The sequence below is a fragment of the Stegostoma tigrinum genome, chromosome 15, assembly GCF_030684315.1.
Source record: "Stegostoma tigrinum isolate sSteTig4 chromosome 15, sSteTig4.hap1, whole genome shotgun sequence".
NCBI classification, from domain to species: Eukaryota; Metazoa; Chordata; class Chondrichthyes; order Orectolobiformes; family Stegostomatidae; genus Stegostoma; species Stegostoma tigrinum.
In genome coordinates, this window is record NC_081368.1 from 49,571,255 (window position 1) to 49,583,823 (window position 12,569).

Consider the following 12,569-nt stretch of genomic DNA (forward strand, 5'->3'; position numbering starts at 1 on the left):
AACTTTCTCCCTTGACCCCTGAGCACCAACATTACGCACTAATGATGTCAACGTTGGTCCGCTATGCTCTTCCTGTGGCGGCCATTGTTGTAGGCATTGTGCTCTCCCATCACTTATCATGCTTTCTGGTACTGTTCTGAGTACTCCCATATATCTGAGCTTCCTTTCATTATCACCCTTGGCCCCGCCTCAAAACATGCCTCTGCTTTCCCCTCCACCACCAGCCTTGACTGCTTCATTCTTTTAGCAACCCTACCCAAATACTAACCTTCACCCTTTGCCCCACTTTGTACCCTCTTCACTGTTCAGCATCTCTGGTACAAAACTTGGCCCAGGTCTCTGACTGGCTGACTTTGGCGAACCGTCCCTGGTCATGACTTACCAGACTCCTGACTGCTGACATGTCAATAGATGATTCCTGGGACTATTTGTGATGGCTATACAGCACTGACTCATTGCTGTATCCTCCGAACTGCAGTCGGACATATCCCCTGGCCACAAGTGGCCTGAGAGGGTGACTTTTCATGGTCCCTAAATTGTGTGCAGACTGTGTTCCTGACTGTCAGTATCCTGATCCCCAGTAAAGCTGCAACTGTGTTATTATTCCTCAGGTGTCAGTATTGGGACTTAGCTTGTCCTGATGGATATCAATGATCTAGATCTTGGTGGGGACGATTAGAAAGTTCAGAGATGATAAGAAACTTGGAAACATAATAAACTGTGATGAGAACAATGTAGCACTGCAAAAGGATTTAGACAAGTTGGGGGAGTGGGCAGATAGTTGGCAAATGAAATTCAATGCAGAGAATTGTGAGGTGATGCATTTTGGTCAGAAAAACATGGACAAACAATTCAAAATGGAGGTAAATTTTTAAGTGGGTGCTAGAGCAGAAGGAATGGGTGTGCATAAATTATTGAAGGTGGCAGGACAGGTTGACAGAGTAATTAATAAAGCACACAGAATTCCAGGCTTTATTAATAGGGACATAGAGATCAATGGCAAGATGGTTATTAGACTTCATCTGAAGTATTGTGTACAGTTGTGGGCACAATACTATAATGGATTTGAACACATTGGAGACAGTGCAGAAAAGGTTTATGTGAAATGTTCCAGGGATGGCAAATTTCAGTTATGAGGGCAGATTGGAAGGGTTGGGACAAATCTTCCTGGAGACTAGCATAGAGATTAGCCATTAGCCTTCCAATTATCTTCACATCTGTTTCAACAGCTGATAAGGGGGATGGAGATCTAAAAAACATTCTGGATCATAACTGCACTGATAGTAGAGAGCAAAATGTCTACAGACACCGAAAGCGACATGGGAACTCCACAGTTAGTGTAGGAGCAGGTATTAATGGAAATCTAGAAGGAGATTCAATAGAAGTTTTCATGATCATGAATGGGCTGGATACACTAGATTGGGAGAAACTATTCCTCCTCATAAAATGAATGTGAATGAAAGGGCACAGATTTAAAGTGATTTGCAAAATAAATAAAAGTGATACAAGAGTAAACCTTTTTTACATGGCGTGGTTTGGCTCTGGAATGCAGTGCCTGGAAGTGTGGTAGAGGCAGGTTCAACTGAGTCATTCAAGAAGACTGAGGATCATTATTTGAATAGAAACAATGTGAAAGGGCTGGAGGTAAAGGCAGAAGAATAGCACAAAGTCATGATGCCTGTTTAGAGAGCCAATGTATACAATTTGGGCTGGACAGCCTCCTTCAGCATCTTAACAATTCTGTGACTTTCCACTGCATCCACTGGGTGCTGATAGTTAGTCACAAATCCACATCAAGTCAGAAATCACACAACACCAGGTTATAGTCCAATAGGTTTGTTTGAAAACACAAGCTTTCGGTGCCTTAGAACTTTTTCCTCCTCATCAAAACGTTAACCACTGATGAGGGTGTACTAAACAAATCTAAGATGCTGTTTCATCTTTAATCACTCAGAAGGTTTTAATTGACTAATATGTATATATAAATCCCTGAATTCCTTTGAAGTCAGTGTCCCGAGAGAAATAAAGGTTTTATCAGGGTAAAGAAGAGGTGGCGTTTTAGTCAAGCAGCGCATGTTAGGTGTGGGGCCTTGTTTAGAATCTGTTTGTGTTTTGTTTTGGAGTCAGACTGGTTTTATTTTTAGACCAGGAAATTTTTGATGCCACATTGACTGTCTGTCGGTAAATTGTGTGCTTTTTGAACAAAATAGACTGTATCTGCAAATACAAATTCAGCTAATTGTTTCACATGTGTGTGTGAGTGAGGGGGGAGAGAGAGTGTATATGTGAGGGAGAAAGAGAGAGAGTATGTGTGCATGTGTACATGTCTGCATACTTGAGGGATAGTTGTGTGTATGAGATAGGATCTGTGTGAGCGTGTGTGTACATGAGCGTGTGCGTACGTGTGTGTGCGTACGTGAGTGTGAGAGAGAGTGTGTGTGTGTGTGTGAGAGAGAGAGAGAGAGAGTCTATAGTGCGGTGGGGACATCTGTAGTGTGACATGAACCCAAGATCTTGGTTGAGGCCGTCTTCATGGGTACCGAACCTAGCTACTAGCTTCAGCTCAGTGATTCTGTGTGTTGTGTATCCCAAAGTCTGCCTTGGAGGGCATTTACCTAAAGATCCAAGGCTAAATGTCATTGACTGCTGAGGTATTCCTCCACTGAGAGGGAACATCCCTGTCTGACGATTGTTGCGCAGTGTCCATTCATCCGTTGTCGTAGCATCTACATAGTTTCGCCAAAATACAATGCCCCGGGGCATCCTTGCCTGCAGCATATGAGTTGGACAATGTTGAGTGAGTTGCATGAGTATCTGCCATGTACATGGTGGGTAGTGTTCCTACGTGTGACAGTAGTGTCCATGTTGAAGATCTGACTTGTCTTGCAGAAGTTGCCATGAAAGGGTTGTATAGTGTTGTGGTCAACATTATCCTGAAGGCTGGGCAGTTTGCTGCAAGCAATGGTCTCTTTAAGGTTTGGCAGTTGTTTGAAGGCGAGAAGTGGAGGCGTAGGAAAGACCTTGGTGAGATGTTCGTTATCATCGATAATGTGTTGAAGGCTGCGAATAACATGACGTAGTCTCTCTGCTCCCCAGATATACTGGATGACAAGGATACCCTATCGGACATATCCTGTGCCTGTCTTCTGAGAAGGTCATTACGGCTTTTCGCTATAGCACATTGGAACTGGTGATTGATGGGTTGAGCATCGTATTACACAATTTTATTTCAAAAATGGCATTTTTAGGCCAAGAGCTCACCTAAGCAGTAGTTTCTTTCCCTGATGCACAACGGGAATGCTGTTGATTGTTCAAAATAATTGCAATGTCAAGTGCTTGAAAGCCATCCAGTGAATGTTGTCCTGCCCATTTGTTTTATTTAAAAATTCTTCTTGAAAATAGATGAAGTGAATGGTTTGGTGGTGTTCTAGTCATCTGGGATCATGGCAGTTAGGAGTAGCAGGTACTTCCATTTAATAAAAAGGCCTGTGAAGTTACATCTCTGTTGTCGACTGCCCTATTATTGTCTCCCTGCATTGCTTTATATATCGGGTATTAAAAAGATGATGCATTTTTACGAAAATCTTAAGGAAATTCAAGCAGATTTTTAGCATTATTGAAATATAGATCACCCAATGAATATTTGATGATTATTTTTGTCTGAAACAACGACTAAGTTTTGTCCGAAATGGATTTCATATGAAACTTAAACCTGATACGCCACTGCAGTGACAAAAAATGATTCTACGGTAGTATTCAAGGAAGAGTAGTTCTCCCAAGCGTACTGATTACGATTCCTCTCTCAGACTGCAGCAGTAAAATAAGATTGGTTAATTAACTGATTGCTATTTTTAATATCCATGATCACACTTCAAAGATAATCTACTACTTAGCAATCTATTACCTATACGTCTTAGGGCCATTCGCAGATGTGAAGACACAAAACAAATGCAAGTTTTTATTTAATCTTGGTGCATACATTAAGTCTGGATTCTATCTCTGGCCATTGGGCATCTGTGAACAGATACTGACCTTTCTCCCTCCAGAAAGCCCGGCTGTAGTAAACCATACACTTGATGATGGATCCCATTGGAACACGCTGGATCAACTGGTTTCGCAATGGAGGCAGGGGAGGACTGTAGTGAATTTGCTGAATGAGGGCTGGTGGGATAGCGCTGATGACATAATCAGCCTAGAAATAACACAAGAGAAATTAATCGGAACATTTTTTAACAACCAGCGGAAAAGACTGGAGAATGCTTGAGAATAATTGACAAATTACTGTAGAAGGGGAAAAGATCTTCAAATCATGGATAAGGAAGAAGTAAAGTACTGCAAGGTTGAGGAGATTGAGAGACTTAGCAATAGATAACGGAGCTTTGTTGACTAACTAGATTTTATGGAAGCTTAAGGAATGAGACATCAGGTAAGAAAACGTTAAAATGGACAAATGTGGAGGGGTTCAAAAGCAGGAGAAAGGTTTTCAGTAACAGACAGTGTTAGGTAGGAGGAATGGGCAATGTTGTGCAGGCAGAATGAAGCAGTATTCGTGATGGAAAATATGGGACGTGAATCTTGACAATGACAAAGCTTGAGACCACAGAAATCTGGTTCAACTTGAGAACGACCCGGAAAGGGTATGGAATCATTGGGAAGAGAGCAGAGCTTGTCATGAATGCTGAAGGCTATAACTTTGATCTTGTATGCTCCTAAAATGCTGCTTGGCCTGCTGTGTTCATCCAGCCCCACAATTTGTTATCTTGAACTTGTATGTGTTGTAATTACTATGCAATTCTGGAAGAGTAGAATTTGCAAATGTTAGACTCTTTCTATTCCATGATTCAGTTGCTCTCAAGCCTTTCCTTAGTTTCATTGTCTCGCTTGAAGAAAAGCTCTCATGGTCAGGAACTTTAGAACATTGAGAACATGATTTTTGCTTCCTCATCCTTTTGTTTAATAATGCTGATTATTTGACACAACATTTTTAAAAATTAAGATAATGGAGCAGCTTCATAGCTGATGCACAATGCTGCCACCTCAAGAATCTGAGCTGGCAATAAACTGTTGGAACATTTTGATGTCTGATTGCTGTGAAATGAATTGTTGGGATGATCACATTTTATCACTAAATGAGTCTAAACACAAAGCACAAAACTTTTTCATTTGCTACCAAAGCCATCAAACGAAGAAAGGCCACAAAGGAGTTCACAAGTAAACAAATACTTTACTGAAGTATGAGTAATTCTGACAATTGGTTATAAAGTCAATGAAATGTGCAATATTGATGTTGGGTCCCCAAGCTGAGAAAGAGTTTCACTTATGTTGTTGGGTGTATCGTCGACACAACTCATCACGGTCTGAAATGATGGCAGGTTACTACCTTTACGGCCTTTCGTGGTTGAATAAAGCCTGCTTCATCTAGTGTAGTAGAGGAAAGTCCAATGAGAAGAGGTCTTGGACAAGATTTAGTTTATTGTATAATAGCATCATTTATATGAAAGACATTGCTACTAAGAGTAAAGGAAAGACATTGATGTTAGATCTTGGTCCTTCAAGATCCTAAGTTGCTTCCCCCATTTACCGATTGCATATGACATCATTTTATTGGATGGTGCATAGCACAAACCTCCGTATTAACCTTTTCAGCCCTTTAATTTCCTATCCAAAATCTCCCCCCAAGCATTTTTCCCATTAGTAGCATTATAAATAGATGGATATAATGGTATTTATCAGTATTCCAACTCCCCCAGCCTAATTCACAAATACAGACAGTCTGTGGCTACATTATTTTCCCAGATTGCATTCTCTTTGGTTTTGGAAACTTGGTATGGCTCTGGGTTGAAGACTGATGATTTTATTTCTGTTGTTGACAGTGTGAAGTCTGTAAATCCCTTTAAATTGGGCAATCTTTAATTGCTTGGATTTCCTTCATGGTGGATATATTTTCTGCTCCATTGCAGAATCTGTAGGGCTTTAATCTGATTAATATCCTTCACGGAGGAGAACCACCCTGCTGATCAGGCCTTTTTGTTTTGCAGCATCCAGCATCTCTGAACCAGATGATTTCCCTCGGATCGTATGCTGAATTTGTGGACATTGGTCATCCCACATCAGTGGTGGCCTTCATCAAGTTGTATGCATCTCATCTTTAATCCGTGTGAGTAGATTTGTATTCTCAGTCTGCTGGAAAATCTGTGTTGACTATGTTTTATTCTGTACATGGTTCACTGTCTCAATCTGAGCTTGTTTATGTGGGCTCACCCAATAAGGATGCTGTTTTCTTGTACTGACATCATGACAAACTAACATGATGCATCCAGGTGTATCTGTACAGATAACTTTCTGCTTCCTAGGTAGTCTTACGTGATCTGCTCATTGTCCTTCCTCTAAATATGAAAACTCAGTGTCTAATTGTCCCAGTTTTCTATATTGGGTAATCGAATTGTAGGAGGTTTGCTGTGAAAACTGTTTATCTTTCCTTTCACATCACTCTAATTATCTCTGTTAACTTCCATTTCTCTTTCCACTTGACGCCTAGCTCCTCTTTATCTTCTTTCTTTCAACTTTTCACTCACAGAGAGTGGTGCATGTATGAAATGAGCTGTTAAAGGAAGTGGTGAAGGCTGGTACAATTATAACATTTAATGGCATCTGGATGGGTACATGAACAGGGAGGGTTTAGAGGGATATGGGCCAAATGCTGGGTCTAGATTCATTTAGGATATCTGGTTGGCATGGACAAGTCGGGCCAAATAGTCTGTTTCTATGCTGTACAACCCTAAGACTTCATGACTCAATGATAATGTTACAACATTTTATGCTAAATAGCTGTTTGCCTTCCTACAATCAGGAGCATCTATCAGATAAGTCACCCTACTACCTTCCAAACTACTTGTATGGGCCACTGAATTTTATTTACAGCGGTTCACCTTGCAAAGGCAACAATACCAACACTTCATCTTCTGCTTTAAATGATCTAGTTGCTGAATGTTTACTGGACCTTTTCTCATTAGGGCTTATGAAACCTTCAAATGCTCTAGTGCTCCTGAAGGCTTTCCAGAAATGTGGGCCACGTAATAGAATGTTGAGGATTCATCCTGTTGTCTCACGTACTTTCTCTGATCAATTCTAATGGACCCCTAATCTCACGGTCATAACTTAATTCAAATCGACTAAACCCATTAGATTGATTTAGGTAATTTCTGATTGCAAATAATAAGGGATCTAATCTTTTGTCACCAGTCTGTAGGTATTTAAGACAAATCTGTACCTAATGCACTTAGATATACATATATCAATAGAGATAGATTGCCCTATCCATTCTAAGACTGGAACTTCAGTGTTTTATATCTAAATTGTTGCTAATGTCTTGGAAAGCTTTAGACAAAGTTTTAAACTTGATCAGATTGTATCTCAATTAATCATTCATAACAAATATAAAAAACTAAGTTTACTTTTCCACAACTATCTTAGCTGTAATGGTCCTCAAAGAAATAGTTTCTGGAAATTGGGTTGTCATATCCGTAATGGTAAGGATATATTGATGTCCAGTATAGGTCCTACACAATCAAATTACATGTGACTAAATGGTTCTTTAAAATCGTGTATGAGTATGAAAGATGCTAGTTTAATTATATGTTAAGGTGTCCCTACCACCTGACCTGTATGACACATCTTATCAAACTGCCCTGTATCTTTATGAACCTTGGCCATGTAAATTACTGGAACCAGGAAATACACACCATTTCTCCTCTGTACCAATACTTTGGCTTTCATTGAACTACCTGGAAGAAAAACTAAATACTTCCCTAGCAGAACGGTTTGAGTACTCCCAGTATTCCTTCATAACTTTATGGGTTTGGCTGCATCATTTCAAGAAAAACAGGTTATCTTTCCTTGAGACAAAAACCTCTTGTATCTATGACGCATCCTGTGTATCTGGTTCACCCTCTGCAGTGCTTTTCTCTGGTTATTTATCTGTATTTATAGCTACAATTTGATCAATGGCATTTTTATCTTGATATCCCTTTTTGGACTCATTCTTGGCAATTCAAATAAGCCCCTCGCAACCTCCAGCATGCTGAACAAGTTTGTCACATTTTGTTATAAGGACTAAACTTCAGCCTTTGATTTTTCACCTCCACCCTCAGTACTTTACTTTCTGACGTGAGGAAGAGATGGTGGGACAATCCCAGTGATCCATTCTTCATTTTGACTATGTGCCTTCCTTTTAGCTGAAACTCGTACTTGTTGACTACAGCTCCACCTTCAACACCAGTATCCCTTCCAGACTGACCTCAAAATTCCATGAGCTTGGTCTTGGCTCCACCCTCTGCAAATTTTTTGACCCACAGGCCACAATCAGTGTAGACAGATTACTGCACCTCCTCCACAATAACACTCAATGCTGGAGACTCCCCAAGGATGTGTCCTCAGCCCCCTACTGTACTCTCTGTGCACCCACGACTGTGTTGCCAAATTCCAAATGAACACCATCTACAAGTTCACTGACAACTGCACTGTAGTGAGATGGATGTCTAACAATGGTGAGTCAAACTGCAGAAGGAAGATAGAGGGCTTGGTGACTTGGTGCAATGAAAACAATCTGACTCTCAACATCGGCACAACTAAAGAACTGATCATTCACTTCAGAAAGAAAGGAGGAGAACGTGCCCCCACCTGTATCAACAGACCTGAGGTTGAAAGGATGAAGACCATCAAGCTCCTCAGAGTGACATTAACCGACAATTTGTCCCGGATTTCCCACGTAGATGTGACAATCAAGAAGGCACAACAAAGCCTCTTCTTCCTCAGGCAGCTCAGGAAATTTGGAATGTCCATAAGGTCCCTCACCAACTTCTACAGATGCACCATAGAAACCAACTGTCTGGGCGCATATCGGCCTGCTATGGCAATTGCTCTGCCCAGGACCATAAGAAACTACAGAATGTGCTGTGCACAGCCCAGACAATCATGGAAGCCAACCTTTCATCCATGGACTCCACTTACACTGCTACATAAAGGCGGCCAACATCATCAAAGACTCATCACACACCCCAGTCATGATCTTCTACAATGTCTGCTGTCAGGCAGAAGATACAGAAGCCTGAACACAGGCATGATCCAGGAACAGCTTCTTTCCGGCCATTATCGTACTGATGAATGGACCTTCTAGCCTCAAATAACTGATCGTGCTAATGTTGATCTTGCCTAGCACATGCCCAGTGCAATGTAACCTGTATGCATCTGTCAATCTTTTTGTTCTATACATCCTTTGCTTCCTATGATCTGCCTGTATCACTCATAAACAAAGCTTTTCACTATATTTCAGTACATCAAACAATCAATCTTTGGCCAAGACACAGGTAAGGCTCCCTGTTCTTTTCTGGGTTCTGCCAAGAGACTAGCACATCTTCCTTCACCAGTGGAAGCAGTAATGCTTTAAGGGCTCAAGGTTCTTGCAAAGATTATTCACTTGGGTTGAGGATGATGTTGTTGGTTTGCTCACCAAGCTGGCTGGCTATTGTACAGACGTTTCATCACCACACTAAGTAACGTCATCAGTGCAGCCTCCGATGAAGCGATGTTGTTCTACTCCACTTGGAATTTAAATGATCCGGTCTGTTAAGTTGGGCTGTGTCATTTCCAGTTCTGTTCTGCATGTGTTTCTAAATGGGGTCTCATTCCAAATGTTTGTTGATTGCATTATGGTTTGAAAGCCAGGCCTCTAGGAATTCCTATGTATGTCTGTGGTTGGTTTAAGCTAAGATGGTCACATTGTCCGATTTAAATTGATGGCCAATGATGACCATCATTGTCTAGTGCACTGTGACGAGGGAAAGTTCATTGTGTTGTTTTTGCTGCTAGCTGGCGTTTGTGTATCCTGATGGCAAGTTTCCTTCTGATCTGGCCGGTGTAATATTTGTTACAGTCGTTGCAAGGTATTTTGTAATTTATGTTGGTCCTGCGTGTCATGGGTATGGGGTCTTTAGTCCTTGTGAGTGTTTGTCGGAGTGAGGCCGTGGGCTTGTTTGCTACCATCATTCCTAGTGGTCGCAGGAGTCTCATTGTTCTAGTATGTACTTCTGCCTGGTAGGGTGACAATGGGTCTGAAGTGGATGTCTACATTGAATGAATGAGACACCCTCAATACATTGAAGAAAAAAAGCACTTGAAGGATGCAAGAAACACAGAAACATCATAATCCTAAAGACAGATAAAGGGCATATGATTGTCATTATGAACAAAGCGGACTAGATTGAGGAAGCACAGGCACTGCTTGCAGATACACATATTAACCAACAGGTGGCGATAGAACCAACACTGTAGCTTGCAAACAGGATCACCCAAATGCTGAGGAGACTGCAAGATGCAGGACACATAGGCAGGACAGACTAAGTAAAAATGAATCCAGAAGGCTCAAACACCCCCTGCTTCTACAGACTATCCAAAGTACACAAACCAGACATCCTCTCAGACCCATTTCCTCCCTACCGGGCAAAACTACACACAAACTGGCCATGGATCTACAACAGAGACTGAAACACCTGGTCGATTGATTACCCTACTCCATCCACTCAACCCAGGAATTCCTTATAAACCTCAAGAACATCAAAATCAACGACGATGAGATTATGGTATCCTTTGATGTCACAGAACAATCCATGTCCATCGACATACCACTAGCCAAAGAAACACTTGGCACATTATCGAATGCAGCAGAAACACCAACTCTAAACAGTTCAATCAGCAAGGGCAACATAATGAGACTACTGGGCCTATGCCTCATCAGACACTTCATCTTTAATTGCCAAATATACAACAAATTAATGGCACAGCTATGGGGTCACCCATCTCAGGACTTATTGCAGAGGCAGTCATGCAAAGACTGGACCAACCCCCCACCCCCCACCCCCACAATATAGCCAAAAGTGTCGATCTGCTACGTGGACGACACTTTTGTCATAACTAAACACCAAGTTAGGAGAGACACATCACCTCATCGACAATGTTTTCACTGGGATCAAATTTGAGAGAGAAGGGAAGGCAACAACCAACTTCCGTTTCTAGATGTCAGGGTAGTACGAGTGACCAATGGGAAGGTCCAAACCACAGAATATAGGAAGGCAACCCACACTGACCACATCCTCAATTTCCACAGCAATCACCCCAATGTCAACAAGCAAAGCTGTGTTAGGACACTATTCAAATGGAATGCAACCAACTGCAACAAGCCAGAACTGAATAGGAAGGAGGAAGTGCACGTATACGAGGTCTTTGCTAATACTGGGTATCCCAACAACTTCATCTGCAAGTGCCTACTAGACAGACAATGCCAACAGGACACAATACACCCCACTATACTGGGCACACTACCCTATATCAAGAACATATCAGAACTGACAACAAGACTCCTGCGGCCACTCAGCATGATGGTAGCACTCAAGCCAACAGCCACACTACGACAAACACTGACAAAGACCCCATACCCATGACATACAGGACCAACATAGTTTATAAAATACCTCGCAATGACTGCAACAAACATTACATAGGCCCGAACAGAAGGAAACTAGCCATCAAGATGCATGAACACCAGCTAGCAGCAAAGCGACACAATGAACTTTCCCTCATCTCAGTGCACTGGCATTTGGATAATGAAGGTCATCAATTTAACTTGGACAATGTGACCATCTTAGATCAGGCCAACCATAGACATACACGGGAATTCCTAGGGGCCTGGCTTTCAACACATAATACAATCAACAAACATTTGGAATTGGATCCAATATACAAACGCATGCAGAACAATACCGGAAATGACATAACCCAACTTAACAGACCGGATCATATAAATTCCAAGCGGAGTAGAAAAACATCACTTCATCAGAGGCCGCACTGATGACGTTACCTAGCATGGTGATGAAACGTCTGTATGATAACCAGCCAGCTTGGTGAGCAAGCTAAGAATCTCGTTTAAGGGATAGTGGAAAGCTGAGATGGAAAGTGAATATTCTGTACTAAAACAAATTAATGGACAAATGAAATAGCAAGAACTGCCAGTTCTGGAGTCAGAGATAACAGTGTGGAGCTGGATGAACACAGCAGGTCAGGCAGTATCAGAGGAGCAGAAAAGCTGATGTTTTGGGTCGGGACCCTTCTTCCGAAATGGGCCACACTGTGTCAGTAGACAAGTTCTGACTTTGGTGAAACAACTAAAGCAAGTAATTTGAATGTAGCAATAGTTCTTTTTGCAACATGAGCAAAGGATTTGGGGTTTGATGGTCACACTTGACTTTATAGAGTGTAGAACTTACATATAGTCATACGCTCACACACCTCATATTCCTCTCCATATAATGTCACCACACGGATGGTTCCCTTAGTTTGTTCCACTCTCACCACTGGCCTGTTTAACTTCACACAATCCTTCATTCGCTCAGCTAAGCGCTCGCTGATTTGTCCCGAACCACCAATAAATTTCCTTTCCTGAAGAAATGAAAGATTGAGCTCAAGGTGCTTCACCATCAAAGTAAATTCAAAGCTGAAGAAGTAGCGCAAAATATAAA

The 12,569-nt window shown here is 41.6% G+C and overlaps 1 protein-coding gene across 1 annotated transcript in view; it reads right to left on the reverse strand.

Annotated features, from left to right (window-relative positions):
* LOC125458828 (amine oxidase [flavin-containing]-like) overlaps positions 1 to 12,569 on the reverse strand; it is a 76,771-nt gene that overhangs the window by 22,381 nt on the left and 41,821 nt on the right. Inside the window, exons 8-9 of the mRNA XM_048544538.2 lie at positions 12,340 to 12,489; positions 4,033 to 4,192 (exon numbers count right to left, since the gene is read on the reverse strand). Coding sequence (XP_048400495.2) covers positions 4,033 to 4,192; positions 12,340 to 12,489 — 310 coding nt within the window. The remainder of the gene's footprint in view (positions 1 to 4,032; positions 4,193 to 12,339; positions 12,490 to 12,569) is intronic.